The following is a 17,898-nucleotide window of genomic DNA, read 5'->3' on the forward strand; positions in this document are numbered from 1 at the left end:
CCTTGGTGTTAACGATGCTTGTTCTTCAGTGTTGCTAAATAAATGAGAGCAGTGGTAGACGTTTTTGTCCTTCCAGGAGTCCACGTTAGATATCAGATATCGTGGGGCTGTGTCAAGGTAACTGGATAATCCAATTAAAGTCCTGTTAGCCCCCGAGTGCAACTATAAAAACAAGGTAGCTAAAACGGAGCTCATGGCTTTTGAAGTTAAGAGGCTGTGTGAGATTCTCAGTCTTTCTTTTTCTAAATGATGAGATGTTGTGGTTTCTTGATTTCTTGCTAACACCTCTGTCTCCTGGGATTAAGCAGTGGAAAGAATATTATTGGCCTAGGAAGAGATGCATTCTAGCCCTCATGTAGTCACTGATTAGCTGGATTGTCCTGGGTGAGTAACTTAGCCTGGTCTGGCCTCAGTTTGCAGATCTGTGAAATGGGGGCAAGAGCAATGCCGGTCTTGCCCATCTTACACGCAGGCTGTGAAGGTGGAATTAGACACGGAGCACCCATGTGTCTCAGAACCTCTTGGTGTCTGCCCACTGACCGCATGCTCTCCAAGGCAAGCAGGCATTGACTAGGCATTGACTTTGTGACCTTGGGCAAGTTAGAGATCTCATCTGAGCCTCTGTTTCCACATGTGCGAACTGTGCCCTCCACACCTACCATATTATCATTAGGATTATAATGTCATATATGTAAGGTCCTTGGTGCAGTGTTGAGGCACAAAAGTAGGTGGGAATAAACTTCTCCATGGTCGAGGAAACGTGGTAGGTGCCAAGTCTCGAATGCAATTGCCAGGCAGAGCATTGACTGCAGCCTGCCTTTCCCCCAACCTGGTTCTTCCTCTCTGCCTTGTCCATCCTTGCACTCCAAGTGAGGGGCAACAGCAAAGGGGAACTGTGCTTGCAGACATTGGCATTCATGTTGCAGCCTTTGCTGGTGATCCTTTCTGCCCAGGATAGCTTTACCTAGGTGCCCTAATAACTGGTCAGGTGCTGATGATGCTTTTGTTGGGGAGCATAGTTGGTGCTAGTGAAGGGAATCCAGCATCTGGAAGACACTGGCTCTTCCTTACCTGCTCTCAAGACAGACAGGAATGAAGTGTACAGTTTTGGTGTCCCGTCCCCTCCCAGCCTCCTTCCCTGTGCCCCAACATCTGCAAGCTCGAACAGCTGCTTTTGCTCCAAGGTCAGAGGTCAGGATTCCAATACAAATGGGAGGGACTCCTGTACAAACTACTGTTACAACTAGGGGGCTCCGAGAGACTGCAGATGGTGGAGTACTGGCCGGTACAGGGCGAGGGTTCTGAGAAGGGACGTGGGGAGAGCAGAGGAGACAGAAGTTTGGGAAAGGAAACAGCAAGGGGAAAGGGGACAGGAAAAAAAGGATTTCACTCATTTCACAATTTTTCCAAAGGGTCTCCCTGCCCATCAACAGTCTTCCCACAATCTGAGTGTATGGTATGTAATCCATCCAGGGAGCTGGAGGGCCCATTTAAAAAAAAAAAAAAATGAAGCATGTTGTAAAGTGAAACAGTCCCTCTGCCCCAAATCTTGAGGGTTTTGAGAAGTATGTCAACATTCTGTGAATCCCCAAGTACTAATCTTCCGGCCAAATATTAGGCTGCAAAACCAAAGAGAAGGAGAAGCCACGACTGACTTTGGAAATCTCAGAAGGGCGGACTGAGGCAGCAAACTGGAGCTGGTCAGAGGCGGCCTTGAGAACTGCATTGGACAGTTTATTGAAAAATAAATTTTAAAAAATGTTTATTAAACAAGAAATACAGGTTATTTATAGAAACATAAGAAAATACAGACAAGTACTAGAAAAAAGTAATAATAACCCCCCCTCGCATTCCTGATGGATAAAAAGTCTCATTCTGGGACCCACTGGCCTGGCGTAAAGCCACTTACGTGCCGAAGGGCTGCAGGTGAATCACCTCTCCTCTGTGCCTCTGTTTCCTCATCTGTGAATCAGAGATAACCATCATACTGCTTCTAAGGACAGGTGTGAGAATATAGGAAGCTAATGCAGTGGTGCTTAAAACCGCTCCTGAAATACAGTAAACACTATATATGAATGGCTGTAAGAATAATGGTTATTTTCCTTTTACTCTATTTCTAGACCTTTTCTTATATAATCTATAAGATGTATTATGTAGAATACTTATGTTTCTATGAAAATAGGTTATACCATACTCTTTAGTAAAATCATTTTTACTCGTGATCATTTTTTTTCATGGACAGATTTGTTATTAATATTAGCTAACATTCCTAGCTTAAAGTTGGGATATACCTATGGTAAAGATTTTAAATAAATTATATCCAATCCTCACAATAATTTTGTTATTATATATATTATAAGTACTATTATGACCATGACACAGATGAGAAAAAACAGAGTCTGAGCAGTTCACGTAGCCGTCATGTACAGAGCCAACGAGTGGAGAAGTTACAATTTCAATCCAGGCAGGCTGGCTTTTGAACCTGCTTGTGTTAGGACTTAACAACATAGGCTTTGTGAGAAGATTTAGAAGAATTTCTTTAGAGTTTCCTGCAAGAGGCAGGTTTGGGTGTGTGTCATCTTTCCTTCTGTACTGCAAAGAGGAGCAAAGCAACCGTGAGACACGCTGCTGACCTATGCTGGCAGGGTGAGAGAGAAAACGTGTTTGCACTCACTCCTTTTTAACCCTCGCCAGCCGTGCTATGTGGGACAACAGACTGACAGATGTCTGGCTCGCTGTTTCTTCTTGGGCTTGGGCTCTAATGGCCTTTCCAGTTTTCACTGTGGCGATCACTCTCTGATACCAAATGGGATCTAAGGTCCAGTCCTGGGCTTCCTGTTTCCTAAGTGCATTTTATCCAGAAAGAGGGCCTGGAAGCAGTTTTTCAGCTCGTTCTCCAGGGCCTCTGATACAGCCTCCTGGGTCAGTGGCCACAGCCTCCTCACACTTCCCTCGCCATCCCGGGGTCCTCGCCCTAGTCCTCCAGTAACCCAGGACCAAGTCGCAGGCATTGCCAGCTGATGAGTCGGCAAGTCCGTGTTCCAACCTCCCGCACACGAAGCCCGGGTCCGGGCAACACGGGTGCAAGAGGAGGGAGGCAGTTCAGAGCACAAACACACGTGAAGGCTGGGCTGCTGACCGAGAGCAGAGGCCGCGTGTGCTGGAGCACAGGTGGGGCCGCATCAGCTCTGCGGGAGGGTCTGGCTGCACCACAGTCTGGGGTCCTGGGGATGTCTTGACCTGGCATGTGAGAGGGTGACAGTGACATTTCAGGAACTGACCCTTCCCTTCTGCATTCAGGAGTAGCTCGGAGAGGAGGAAGGAGAAGTCCCGAGATGCTGCCAGATGCCGGCGGAGTAAAGAGACAGAAGTCTTCTATGAGCTGGCCCATGAGCTGCCCCTGCCGCACAGCGTGAGCTCCCACCTGGACAAAGCCTCCATCATGCGCCTGGCCATCAGTTTCCTGCGCACCCACAAGCTCTTGTCCTCAGGTGAGCCTGGCAGTCACCGCCCACTGGTGCCGGTGACAGTGACTGCCTGACCAGCACGTACTTGCCGGCGGGAGGCTCCCTCATGCTGCGGGCGTGGGGAAGGCCCTGGGAAGGGCTCTGCGGAGCCTCCATCCACATGGAGGCCACCACTGGGGCTTCATTCCCTCGTTCTGAACCCCTCCTTGCTGGCAGTGACCTGTACAATAAATAGGGCCATGGGGTGCAGAGCAGGGACGGGACAAAGGGAATGGATGGGCACCCAGAAGCTGAGGAGGGCAATCGGGGCTGGACAGGAGGCCCTTCCACCAGTTTCCTCCTTGGCCGGCCGCCTCCAGGCCCACACTCCACTGCGGAGCGTGCCTTCAGGAAGCACCTGTCTTCTTCCAGCTACCTTCTCCAAAAGGGCTGCAGTGTGCCCCTGCGCCCTTTCCCCTCTTACTAGCCGGTGTGCTTGACAAAGCACATGACATCTCTGCTCTTCGTTTCTTCACCTGCAAAAAGGGGTTAAAGGCACTTACCGCACGGGGCATCTGTGAGAAGGAGAGGAGGCCAGGTCTTCGCCGCCCCTGCCCCGGCCACATTCCCTCACACTGCAGAGTCCTTGGTGGGGAACAGCCTCCCCACAGAACCTGCTAAAAATTCCGACCCTCCCTGGTATCACAGTGACTCTCAAGTTCACAAAACTTTTCTTTCTTTTTTTTTTTTTTTCTATTTTTTTTTCCCCCTCAAAGTTCACAGTCTTCAAAAAACCATTTCCTGTTAGTCCTGACCAGAAAGAAGCAGCCTGGGGAGTTTTCCAGTTTCAGATCGTATGTGACAATCCCATCGGGTCTGTCAGTTTCATAAGGAAACTGGGCGACAGGGAGCACCTCTCCCACGTGGCAGGTGGCCGTGTCCCAGCCGGGGAGCCCGAGGGAGGCAGGCAGGCAGGCAAGGGAAGATTCTTTTGTGGTTGGTTTTGCTTTTCCTGAGTGAGCCTGGTGCCTTGGAGCTGGTCAGTTCTGCCATCCTGTTATGAAGTGGCTATTCTGGGAAAGAAACCCAGAGCAGAGGGAATCCAGCGTGAGGTGGGGAGGCCAGACCAGCGTGTGCTATTCTGGGCCCTGGAGCACAGGAAGGATATGGGGAAAGAAAGACCCACTGAGCTCCAAGGGTCGGAGGGCTAACTCTGTACTGCCCATGTAAAGAGTCTCAGAACTGAGCAGACCGGAGGGGGAGAACCAAGGGCAAAGACACGCTCTATAAATACTTTCAGAGAAACAATGCCAGAGAATGGCAGGTTTGTCACAGATGCGACTGAAGTAGGGAACAGTGGCCTGGAGGCACCATCAGAGGGCACATGTGTACCTCTCTCTTTAAAGAGGCTTCTCTTTCTGGACAGGTGAGGGCAGTGTCTGGTAGTGTGAGAATCGTCTTTGCATAAACAAAGAGCCTGCAGTGGAGGAATTAAAGACTAGACAGAGACCCTTTCCCCACACTCAGAAACATCTCTTCAACTTCCCTGTTACAATACTTGCAATTCTCTTAGACAGGAGTGCCTTTGGGTAAATCATTGCCTCCTTGGAGAAAGAGGACAAGTGAGGTACAAGTAGGTGAAGGTTGCTCAAAGTCACACGCTTAGCACGCAGTGAGTCTGCACCTGGAATGCAAGTTCTTTCAAATCTGCATCTGTGGGAAAGACAGTCGTGGGAGGGCAGGAGCATCCCGCAGACCTGGCCAGGCAAAGATGTTGACAAGGGCTCGGTGTGGAGGGCAGAGGAGGGTTCTTCCTTGGCAAGAGGACCAAAGTGGAGCAGAGGCATCTGGGGGCCAGTCCGGATCAGTGGGGTGCAGAGATGGTCCTCACACGTAGAGTGAGCTGTCTCCATCCTTTCTCTTGGTTTCCAAGCTACCCCACATAATCATCCTTCTCAGTGGTTCCAAGGTTGGCTTGGAGATGGCTGCAGATCAGAGGCTGGGTCCCCAGAGCATGTCTGCCTGCCTTGTGCTGGCGTGAGCCCCCCACGTGCCAGCCCTACCCCAAGAGATAGGACCACAGAGAGATAGCACACACCCCTGTTCAGGTGCTATTGTAAGTCACGGGCACCAACTGCTGGCCCTCTGGCCGAACTTGGCCCCAAACTGACCAGAGCCTCAGCATGTACGCCCTGGTCCTCTCTGTCCTGAGGAGGGAAATGACGGAAAAGGATAAGAAGGGTCTACAATGTCCCTCTGGTCCTGGTGCCCTTGAGGGAACCACTCTCATAAAACACACATCTTCTAGGGCAGGAGGAGGACACGGATGGCTTTTCAACACCCCGTCTCTGCCTTCTCTTCCGGTCCTGCCGCACATTCTTTAGACCAAGTGTGGAGATCATTTTCAAGAATCGTATGTGAGCTCGGGTCTTTATTTATTTATTTTTCTTAAATCACATTTTGCTTTTTCAAAACAAGCAATCCAGTGGAGAGGAGTACAGGATATATGGGCAGATAGACCCACCCTGGGGACTCCGTCGCATGGCCTTCTTTACAAGCTTGTGAGAATCTCTTCACTACCTCCCCGCTTTCCTTTCTCATCCGCACAAGAGTGATACCAGTCCTTCCCCTGAAGTGCTATTTGAGGATGGAGAGAAGTGGCGAGAAAAGCCCTTCTCCTCTTGCCTGCCACATCTGAGGCTCTCTGTAAGTGACAGCTTAGAAATAGAGGTTATGATGAATAAGCAGATTGATTTATACTAAGTATAGGCTTCTGGAGAAATGATGTCAGCGGGAACCCAGTGGAAACCCACACTCACGCTGTCCTCTTACCCACCGTCAGCCGGGCCTATCGAAATGCGGAGTGGCCAAGTTTTTCCAAGTCAAAACAAACCACAGATTCCTCACGGAAGCATTTCTAACAAAGGTGAGCACCAGGGTTGGCTCACTGTAAAATAGGAAATAGTTGGTTGCATACCTCAGAGTTCAAAAGGCTAAAAAAGACCAGGTTTTGCTTTAGAAAAGTTTCTTCTTTACTTAGTAACATGCTTCCCTTTGATTTTCACAGTAGGCTGTTCTGTGTGGGAATGTGGGAGAGGAAATCTCAGCGCTGAGAAATCCAAGCTGGGAGTCGGGGCGGCTGAGTGAGATTCGTATCACAGGAAGCAAACTGAAACAATGGCTTTATGATATTAGCTTCCACGCTGGGCCGAGAACAGAACACACTCTGACGGGAACACATCGGTGGAAATACCACTTGATTGTCTTAAATCCTCTTTCAAGATGAGCCCCACAAGCCACGACCAGATGAGGATCACTTCTGCATTCAGAGGGACTGAGACAGCAGGAAATACACAAAATGCGTTTTTCATGATAAAATTGATTTTTGGCTTCCTCACACTCAGATATGGAGAAATCAAATGATTTTCCATGATTGCCAGAGGTCCTCATGTAGCAAGTTTTCGAAAGAAAAATGTCAGCTTTATTACTGATGCATTGGCATGAAGGAATCGATCCATTCATGCTTTGCCCCCCCACTCACCTTCCAAACCACGACCTTTTTCAGTGCTGTTTGCAGAGGAGCTGAGAGGCAGAGTCATGCCAGGATGTTAACGGCTGAAAGCAGCTAATGACAATCTCTTCCAGAGATACTGACCCTGTTCAGATCACTCCCTTAATTTAAACCAAAAACGCCTGGTCAGTCAGCAGGTGTCTGCTGACCCCAGCCCTGTGCTACATCTTATAAAGGAAGGGTACACAGAGAGGTTAAGATAGGATAATAAGTTACATAAAGAACAAAGGAATGAATCTCTAATGGTGGGACTTTCCAGGCCCTTGGGGAGGCCAGCACGAGAGGTAGAACCCAGTGCCTTCTGCCATAGATGGGAGGGTCTCCCCAGCCTTCTACCAGGTAATGGTAGTGGGGGGTCTGCAGGGAAAGCTGGAGTTAGGAGTCAGTTTCAAAAAGAAAGCCTCTGTGACGATAACTAAGTGGCGACTGAACCAGGAGGATCAGATCAACACGGTTTTAAGAATCATCAGAGAACTTGTTAGGGAGGAGACAAAGAGGGAGGAAGGCCTGTCTGCCGGAATAAAGACCGATCCGGACTGATCCAGGACCTTCACACAGTCTGGTCTCCGAGACCTGGTCCGGAGCGTTCTCCCCTCCTGCCCCGCTGCCCTGCCCACTCACCCCAGACGCCCGGCTCCTGCTGCCCATGGGGTCCCGCCCCGCATGGGTGGTGCCGCCTGAAGGAAATGAGCACTGCTCCGGAAAAAGTGCTCCGAAACCCCAGCCCGCGCATATCCTGGCTGTGGGGAGTCGTCATCAAAGCCTGTTTACTGGGGCTATTGTTAGCATTAAAGAATCTTGTTGTGCTCCCCAGGCCGAGCATGCTTGGTCTTAGCACAGCGCCTCTCATTCCGACGGCCCGCCCCTCTTCTGGGGGGCCGGACCCTGACGGGTCCTGGGAAGCAAGTAACTGAGACCTAGAGCCCACAGTGATTTGGAGACCCCGCTGGAGGCTTCTCGAGCATCCTCTTTATTTAGCACCACAGGTTTCTTCTGGATTGTTGTGTAAGCTTATGGTGGTCTAACCTTGTCTTCCGCACTGGTCTATAGATTCCTTGAGCGAAAAGATGGCTCTTATACCCTTCTGTATCCCTGATTCTCCCTAGGAGGGGGCTGAGCACATAGGGACACTTGTTGACAGATGGCCCGACTGATGTCCTGCTTTGTGCCCTGCGCAGGGCAGACACGTCGTCGGGGTATGGTGACGGCATAGTGAATAGGTGAGCTTTCTAGGTGCCTGACACTGAGCTGGAGACTAATGAAGAACTAATGCTCCCTGCAAGAGCAGGAGAGGAGCAGAGGGGGATAGGCATGCACCCCTGGCCACTAGGGTGAGGATCTGCCTCCGGCCCTGCCGTTTTCACCCTTGGCTCCAAGCTGACTGCGAGCTGGCCAGGAAGCTTCAGTGTCGCCCAGGACAAAAAGCAGGTGCTGTGGGAGCAAATAGTTCCATAGAGGAAAGAGGCCAGGTTGTCCCAGGGGTCCCTCGGGGCCAGCCCTCTGGCTTCCTCGACCTCTAGCCATTGTGACTTCAGTTCCAAGATGTTCTGTTTCCATTCGTGGTCCCTGAGCACCCCTCTCCCTTCCTCCCAGAGGCCAGCTGGCCAATTGCTCTTGTCAATTCGCCACCTCCTGGAAGCAAGTGTACTGGGCACGGATGGAAACCAGTTTGGCTGGGTTGGAACTGTTAAAAACAGGAAATTTTAGGCAGAACTATTTTCTCTGGGCCTAGTTAACCCATATAGGGTTGTCTTGGGATTATACCAAATTTTGAGGTCAGTGTTGCCACTGACATCAAAGAAATTGAAGAGAAAAAAAAAATCTTCTCAACAGGGCAGAACTCACGGGGCTGGCCCTTGCTGTCTAGAGAAGGTGGTCACCTATCTGCTGTGATTTGATGGTGCTGGAAACCTCTCCTCACCCATCCCCAAAGTAGGTCACCATCTACCAAAACAGTTGGATTTTCTCAGCATTGAGGGTCACTTGTAGGAGCTTGAGTTACGGCAGTGATTCTCAGTCTGTGGTCCTAGCAGCGTCCTCATTACCTGAGAACTTGTTAGAAAAGCAGATTCTCAGCCCGCATCTGAGACCTACTGAATCAGGGACTCTGGGCAAGGGCTCATCCCAGGCTAGCTCCTTGAGTGTGTGACCTGTGCAGTCCCACAGGGCTCCACACTCAGAAGAGCCCTGGCCATGGTTAAATTTTTAACAAGAGGCCCCACATTTCCCCGCTGGGCCCATGAGTTATGCAGTAGCCCCAGACCCCAAAATCCTTGCTTTAGCGAGCCTTGCAGGGGATGCTGGTACACGCTCAATCGTGAAAGCACTGAGTTACATCACCTACATCCTAAAGCCCCTATTTAAATATGGCCGTTAGCTGAGCACCAATATTGGCAGCGGCCACACTGCCCCCAGAACTTGGGCTCATCATCAGTTCTGCTGACTAGTGAGTTGGCAGAAACCCTGAGCAGGGGTCAAGTTTGGGGATGTGTGTGGCATAAAGCCATCTCCAGATGGTCTCCCTTCCCAGAAGCTAGCTAGGGTGTGAAGAGGAAAGAATTTCCCTCCTTTGTTCCACCATTTTAGCAAAATGGAAAGGAAGTCACCAGGATACTACTCTCCGTAGCCCAACTCTTGGCTCTAAAGGCAAGCCCATCCCTGGATGGGCCCGCTCTGTTCCTCTGTGACCCTGGCACATTTGCTGATCCCATGTCCTGAAGGTGGCTGGTCCCCAGTGGTGCCACTGAAGACCTTTGGTAGAGACCTCTCCTAATTTGGATTTGTTCTTCTTGAGGAATAACAGCATATAGCCCAGAGCTTAAATTTAGGGGCTCAAGGGAAAAGAGAACCAAATAAATTCGGTGCCCTCGCAGAGAGGCCCTTGGACCTCATTTCACCGTATCCATGCATTTTTTTTTTCCCCCAGGTGGCCCAGAAATCTAATTGTATTTTACATTCCCTAGAACAGTCTCAGGTTGGAAGATGCCTTTTAGTTAAGTAAATATTAACTTTTATAACAGACAAATTACTGTTTCCCTTATTCTGTAAGTTAAATGAGGTCTGCTTGGCATGATGTTTGTACTGGAGGAATGCAAATTTTTTTAATAAAAGTATGTTTGGAGTTAAGTAATATGGTGGTGACAATAGCCAAGGGCCTGGGGCCTGAGCACTTTGTTTGGGACAAGAGCTGAGTCTACATTTGATCTGCTCTGGGGTAGCTGGCAGAAGTGTACTTGAGAGACTAGGGCTACTCACAGTGGTCGGTTGGGGAGTGGGTGCTTCCCCAGGTGGTCCCCAGCAAATGCTTCTCCAGCCTGCCATAAACGCAGTGGCCTCCTCATGTGGTTCTTGCCCCTCCGGTCTTCACTGTCTCTCTGCAAACCATCCTCATGCCTTTGCCAGGCGATTCTCCAGAAAGCAGTGCTCTGAGATGCTGCTGCTCTGGAACGCCATACCCACCTCAACAGCCTGGTTACCGAGTCTGGGGAATGGAGCTCCCCTTTGGCCAGATTTGGGGGGGGGGTCTCCTGAGTCCCTGGGGAGGGAGTTTGCTCCAGGCTCTAGCACCTCCATGTCTGCCTGGTGTCTGCCCAGTCCAGCCTGGCCCAGAAAGTTCTTCGGCTTCGCAGAGTGAGTGCCTGTGATTTATGAGCCTCTTCAAATGCCCTTTTGTGGAACAGGTGTCTCTGGGCACATCAAAGGGACCCCCCTTCCTCTGCGCTCATGAGCACTTACTGTCTCCCCTCCTCTTCGGTTACCAGCAGCTCTGCTCCCGAGTCTCAAACTTAGATTTGGGGCTCTGTGTGCCGCACATCCCCTGTCTAGGCTCTCAGCACCTTTAGGGCAGCAACGGTGTCCTAGAGGGAGCAGAGGGGAAGAAAAACCACCATGACTGGTAGTGTTTGGGGCATTTTAAATACTTATTTAATCCTTATGACTCAAAAAGTTGGAAATTATTATTTCCATTGGGCTGTCGAGGAAACTGGTGTTCAAAGAGGTCAGTGGCCAAAGGCGTAGCCAATTAAGAGGAATAGAACCTTGTCTATTTGACTCCAAAGCCCATAAATGGTTAGGAGTGTATCTGCTGGATTCAGCTGCCAGAGCCCGCGAACCAGAGTCTTTACAGCCTCAGGCAAAGGACCGACTGCGTGTCTCTAAGCCTCGTCTATGAGACGAGACAAAGAATAGCACCTACCTCACAGGCACCGTAGAGATCAGATACTGGCTTCAGGGTGGGACCTGATGTGCAGTCGTTGCTCAGTGTGTGTGAGAGGTGAAGGCTATGGTTCCTCGTACTACTGTGACTGCCGCCACAGCCATGACCTCTAGTCCCAGCAGTGTGCCGCCACGACAGCCTCACTGCCTGCATAGCTCCTTCAGGGTGTCCTCTGTGTCGTGGTGCTTATCAGGTATCCGCCACTTGGGCAGGCGCCAGACACTTAAACGGCCAGTGTGCATTTCCGGAGAAGTCCACGTAATGCCTTTGACGTATCTCTGGCAGAGGGTCTTCTGCCAGTCACATCTGTCTTAGTCCCACATTCCTGTAAGCCATCTGACCCCCTTTTCTTTCCAGTTTGTTCTGAAAGTGAGTCTGAGCCTGAAGCTAACCAACAGATGGACAACTTGTACCTGAAAGCCCTGGAGGGTTTCATTGCCGTCGTGACCCAAGATGGCGACATGATCTTTCTGTCGGAAAACATCAGCAAGTTCATGGGACTCACACAGGTGACTTCCTCCTCTGGCTCTTTCAGAAAGGGAAAATGTTTCCATTTGGGGGTAAACATGAGTGGAGGGTTCTGGTCACATTCCTCCTGACCTCTCCCTGCCTGGGCCCACCCTGTTTCTCTCTGACCTCAAGCTACAAGCCTCAGGAATGCAGTCCCAGCCTCTGGAGTTGGAGCAGGCCTTGCTGGTGGACAGCACTGTCCGCTAGATTAACAAAGCAGCCCTTGGGAATCAAGCCTTTGTCAGCAGCAGTGGTCCTTGTTCGGTCCCCATGTCTGTGGACAGCTCTGGTTTGGGATGCAAAAGACCTACTTCAGTCTGCTCCCCGTCTCCCAGCCTGGAAGGTGGCTCAGCTGCCTCCTGGAGACTTCTGCTGCAGCGGGAATAATGAAGCCCAACTTTGTTTTTGGAACAGGTGGAGCTCACAGGACACAGTATCTTTGACTTCACTCATCCCTGTGACCATGAGGAGATTCGTGAGAACCTGAGTCTCAAAAGTGGTAAAGTATTCTTGCTGTGTGTTTCCTTCCCTCTTACACCACCTGGGAAGGGGCTCTGCATTCCCTTTGTCTATAAACATAGGGTTGATGATCAGAGTCTTCATGATCCAGAAAATAATTGGCATCCATAAAAGATCCAGCAGAGCTTGTGGCATGAGATGGAAGGCCCCGGAAGGACTTGTACTCGGAACTGTCTCCACCTGGCCCTCCATGGTGCCCGATGCCATGCGAGGAAGGCAGTCCTCTGGGTTAGGTCTCAACACCTGGGAGGCCAGCGTCTCTGCCAGATGGCATCTCCCAAACCAGTACACTCATCTGTGCCCAATGTTCACGAAACTGATTGCTCTTGTCTATCATTGTGTAAAAAAACCACCCAAAACATGGTGGCCTAAATGATCATTTTATTACCCATCATGATTCTATGGGTTCTGTGGGTGGTTCTTTTGTTCCAAGTGGTATCAGCAAGGCTGCCATTGTCTGGGGACCGTACAAAGTGGAATGACCATGATGGCTCCCCAGCACCTCTGGGACCTTAAAGCCCATAGCTGGAGTCTGGGACTCTGCTGCTGGGGGAGGCTGGATCTCCTTCTCACTCCATGGAGTCCCAGAGCCCCTCCCTCTCCAGACTTCTGACATGCCCACTCAGGGCTCCCAAAGTGCAAAAGTAGAGGCTGCCAAACTTTCCGAAGGCTGAGTCCTGGGACTGGCCCAGCATCCCTTTGCCTCTTTCTGTTGTTAAGAGGGAGTTATAAGCCAAAGCCTGCTCAGAGTAGGAGGGAAGTACACAAGGTGATGATTATCAGGAGGCACATGTGACTCACTGGGGACACTTTTGGAACCTAGATACCCTGGGAGCCAAGGAATGAATCTGGTCCCCTGGTGATAACACCCACAGCAGGATAAGACCCACAACTGGTGATAAGACCCACAATAGTTTTTGATGAAGAAGAGGTTGACGAGATCTCATACACTATACCCTACCTGTTGGGGGGGGCGGGGGATGGGTAGGGGGTAACCAGCAGATGATTGTGGATGGGAGGGCCACATAAGCAGAAAGCACTTTGCAATGACCATTGGAGCTGTTGTATCTATCTCTTGTCTCTGGGGACCTTCAGGCAAATGCATGGATGAGGATATTGTCAAGTGGACTGAGGCTTTGAGAGGAAGGGGGACTCAGTGACCTTCATGGTCCCTTCTGAACCAGAGAGTCCAGCATGGTCCTGAACACGTCATGCCCATGTCTGTCCATCTCCTTTACCATCTCTCACCTGTTGCTACTGGGGGGGGCGCGTGCTTGTCCGGCCTGAATGGTGGAGGCCACGGCACCAAGCCTGCAAGGCCCAGCTTTCATTCTCACAGGTGCTGCTGAACACAGGTGCTTCCAGCCTTGGGACAGACTGAACTCACAAAGAGCAGCATGACAGCCCCTGCTCCACTTGGAGCTCTTACATAGCCCCTCTGCTCTCCTGCCTCGAGGCCTCAGGTCACCTGGCTCCTAGAGTACAGTCCACAGGGCTGTTCATGGCTTCTCTGCGCTTCCAAAAAATCTCATCTCTTATGTGAGGCAGGGGTCATCAGACTTTCTGCATCTCTTCCTAAAGCATGTGCTGGAAACCTATAAAAATCAGGAAGGTCTCCTCTTCTGTACTCCAGAAATTCTTCAGCCCTTTGGTTCTCAGTCTGAGTTCAGCCACTGTCCCAGTCTCAGTCCGAACACGAGACCTGAACCAGGTCACTGCGTTGTCCTGTTCCTCAGAACCTCTCCTTTTAGATGAATGGGATTGGACCAGGCAAAGTCTAGGACCTTCCAGCTCTCAAGTTCTATGATTCATAGCCGATTCTACTATATTTTTCTGAGTAGAACGTTAGGTCTCTTGGTACATGTGTCAAGGACTCGGGATCAAACTCCATGAATCAGCCAATCCTCATTGAAGGCACCGGCCTGAGTGGACTCATGATCTGGAAGCAAAGGGTTAGTGTGAACACCAAGAGGAAGATAAGACCATGAGCCAGATTGTGGAAGGCTTTGAAGGCTGGATGGAAGGCCTCGAACTTTATCCTGTAGACAGACGGGAGCTTTTGAAAAGTTTTTGAGCAGGGCTGGGGTAATCTGACTGAAGCAATGTTTAGAAAGATGCATCAACTGGCAGAATGGGGAGAATCCAGAGGTTAGCAAGTTAGGCCACAATAGTAACCCATGCCATAGCCACAAACGAGTATCGCTAGCCCAGTTACTCCCAGCACCTGAACTGGTCATCAGGGTAGGTCCAGAACCTAGGATACAAGACTATCTCATGATACGCACCCCACCTGTGAGAATTAAAACTGGAAGGAACATCATTAAGTTTTGGAGAGATGGTTTTATAGTCATGATGGAAGAATGGTCTGTCTTTAAAATTAAAAAAAAAAAAAAGATTCATTTTCTCACTTTCATTGTCTTATTTGGTAGGTTCTCCTCTAGAGATGTTTGGGACAGATTCAGAGATGCCAAAGTTCATTTGACACAGCTTTTTGGGGATACATCTGTCAAATAAATCATGGCCCTCTAGAGGTTTATGGAGGGGTGTGACTATTTGGGGTGGAGAAAAGGCTCTGGCTTGTTCTGTGATGCTGGCCGGGGGGCAGGAGGGTACCTGGGAAGGTCCAGGCTGGAGATGGTGGTGGTGGAGGCAGAGTGTAGGCGTGGACAATGGGGACTCTACTGCACTGGTCACTCTGTTTTACGGAAAGTGGGAAAAGCTCTGAGTGAGCAGGCATTGGGAGACCCATCAGGAAAGAGGCTGTGTCATTTGTCTTGGTGATTTATTTAATTCTGGCTGAGAAAGGCTCTGATCCATGTTGAGTTCATCCTCAGAGGGAACTTGCTCACCAGACCCAGGAGGCTTGGAGCAGAGGTCTCTCTTGAGCCTTGGCACGTATCACTTTAGGGAAAAGCTGACACGTAGTGTCCCCAGTGCAGCTGTGGTGGGTCGAAGACTGGGTACTGAAGGATTATGTTCATGACGGACAGGCCTGAAGATGAAACAGGGGTGTTGAGAGACCTTTCTAATCTGAGAGGGTTATCCCCATGAGGGGACGGTGGTCTCACCCAAACTGTCCCTTGGACTCCTGTGAAGGAACATGAGCCTGCCACACGAGCGCTGTGCCCAGATTATGGCCTCTAGGCCCTCATTGCCTTGCCGCTGTCAAGTGAGCACTGGCAATGTACTAGATGCAGGAGGAAACAAAACAGTGAAACAGCTCAGGAGCTTAGACTCCAGTTGGGGGAATAAGCCGGAGATGAGAAAACATTAGCCCCTAGGCCAAGATCATGGTCAGAATTCATGGCAGGCCACGGATGCTAAGGGAGCAGATCCATAGGAAATAACAAACCATACATTCCCAGCAAAGATGGCCCCAGGGCACCTCTGCTGAATGCAAACCTAAAACCACAGTCACCCGACACCCTCCACCATTCCCCGTGCAGGCTCTGGTTTTGGGAAGAAAAGCAAAGACACATCCACAGAGCGGGACTTCTTCATGAGGATGAAGTGTACTGTCACCAGCAGAGGCCGGACCGTCAACCTCAAGTCAGCCACCTGGAAGGTAGGATGACATCAGGCCCGGGTTGGAGTCCCCTCCCCCCGCCCCGAGACCATTCTCTTTGGTCCGTGTCTGACCCTCCATGGCTGGTCTCCAGGTCTTGCACTGCACTGGCCAGGTGAAGGTATACAGCAGCTGCCCCCCTCACGGCGGTCTCTGCAGCTACAAGGAGCCCCTGCTGTCCTGCCTCATCCTCATGTGCGAGCCCATCCAGCACCCGTCACACATGGACATCCCCCTGGACAGCAAGACCTTCCTCAGCCGCCACAGCATGGACATGAAGTTCACCTACTGTGACGACAGGTGGGGGCCCGGGAGTGTGTGTGCCATGGCCGGGCTGTCTTTCCTACCTGTGTGTTTGTGCATGTGTGTGCATGTGTGTGTGGTTGTGCCTGGGGGGGAAGGTATGGGTCTGGGGCACGGATATTGCATCGCTGGTTACAAGTCTCTGGACGTGTGTCACTGTGTCATCCCATGACAGCTGCAGGGCTCCTGGTGCCATATTTGGTGGCTCCCCATGGAGGCAACGTCAGGGGCTGACGCCAGAGCAGTTCTGCTGTGTGGCTCATTGCTCATTGTTGTGGTGGGTGCATAGTCTCTCACATACGTGTCAGGCTCCTGAGGAAATTTCCAGGAATGCTCCTGGGAATGGAGACCGGCGCCTAGCAATGTCCCTCAGCACTGGCAACTCAGAGGCTGGCTGGGAGCTTCGGGGTCTGGCCTGGAAACTGGCCCACGTGGCGTGGCTTCTACTGTTGTATTTCGTTGTCCCTCAGCTTTTGTTCCTTCTGTGTCTTCTCCATCCCAGCCACCGCTTAGCCTAATTTTGAAGGCTTTTTGATGAAGGAAGCCAAGCTCGACTCTAAGCCCCCACACTAGGCCCCACTGGAAATTGTCCCGCAGGAGAGTGACGTGCTTCGGAATATCAGTTCTGGCGAGATGACCTAGGCTCAGGCTCAACAGGAACTGTTTGGTTGGAGTGGTTATCCTCACTACCAAGTTGTTCTTTATTATAAAGCTGTAGAAAGAGCACCTAAGATTGCATATGCCCCTTCTCCGAACGGGCCTCCCCTCGAGGCAAAGTCAAAGGACTTCTGTGAAAGGATCCTTGAGTCATTCCTGTGCCCCCATTTCAGCCACCGTGGTGCTGGGCCCCAGGCTCTTGGAGGCAGCAGGTCATTCTCTAAGTAGAAGGAGGTGCTGTAACCTCAGAGGGAGACAATGTCACGTATGAAGACTTTTGTCCTGGAACTCTGACCCAGTCAGCATTGATTACAGTTCTTAATAGTGTTGTTATTGGGATCAGGATGCAGACTGGAGATAAAGATTGTCCCAAAGGCAGGCTCTAGAGAAATCCATCCTGTGTGTAAGGTCGTTTCTCAGATGGAGGCTCTGCGTTCAAATGAACCCTGTGGGCAGAAGACACACTTCTGTAATGTGTACCCCTCTCTAGGCTGTCGAGATGGCATGGGAAATCTCAGCACGTGGCCCACAGGGCTGGCTCAAGAATGGGGCGCAGCTGTGGATGCCTTCGCCATCCAGCCCAGAGCAGCGGCTGTGGTGCTGGGGACCATGTGAGCCCCACTTAAGCTTCCCCCTTGTGTGACCCCATAAGCCCTGGGAAGACCCTGCAGCCCGAGAAATAATGTATCATCTCTAGCTAATAGAAGACAGGGATTTTTTTTTTTTTTTTAAGCTTAAGACTTTGATCCTTGTTAAAGGGAAGAAAAAAAAAATCTCTGGAAAGAGTAATCGGAGGTTGTCCTCCATTCATTACCTTGCTTTGAATGAGTTTCGGGTCATTTCCCAAAAGCAGTGCTGCTTGGGATAGAAGAGGGGACAAAAACAGGAGGAACTGTTCCAACCGTGGGGTGAGAGGAAGTGGCCACGGAACGGGGAGACCCACGCGAGGCCTGCCTGCCTCGTCTGGCTCAGGGCTTGTCGGCGGAGTCAATACTGGCGCGGAGGAACCTGTGATTTAAGGCTTTGTGACTCAGAGTGTGGAGGGCGATACTGCGTTTCAGAGCTGCTGGACACATTGCATTTTCAGCAGAATCCTGCCTTTCAAGACCTA

At 50.8% G+C, this 17,898-nt stretch overlaps 1 protein-coding gene across 1 annotated transcript in view; it reads left to right on the plus strand.

Moving 5' to 3' along the window:
- Positions 1 to 17,898, plus strand: part of EPAS1 (endothelial PAS domain protein 1) — an 82,863-nt gene that overhangs the window by 43,686 nt on the left and 21,279 nt on the right. Inside the window, exons 2-6 of the mRNA XM_044263635.1 lie at positions 3,301 to 3,491; positions 11,591 to 11,742; positions 12,158 to 12,242; positions 15,709 to 15,827; positions 15,922 to 16,127. Coding sequence (XP_044119570.1) covers positions 3,301 to 3,491; positions 11,591 to 11,742; positions 12,158 to 12,242; positions 15,709 to 15,827; positions 15,922 to 16,127 — 753 coding nt within the window. The remainder of the gene's footprint in view (positions 1 to 3,300; positions 3,492 to 11,590; positions 11,743 to 12,157; positions 12,243 to 15,708; positions 15,828 to 15,921; positions 16,128 to 17,898) is intronic.

The sequence above is a fragment of the Neovison vison genome, chromosome 8 (genome assembly GCF_020171115.1).
Source record: "Neovison vison isolate M4711 chromosome 8, ASM_NN_V1, whole genome shotgun sequence".
NCBI lineage: Eukaryota > Metazoa > Chordata > Mammalia > Carnivora > Mustelidae > Neogale > Neogale vison.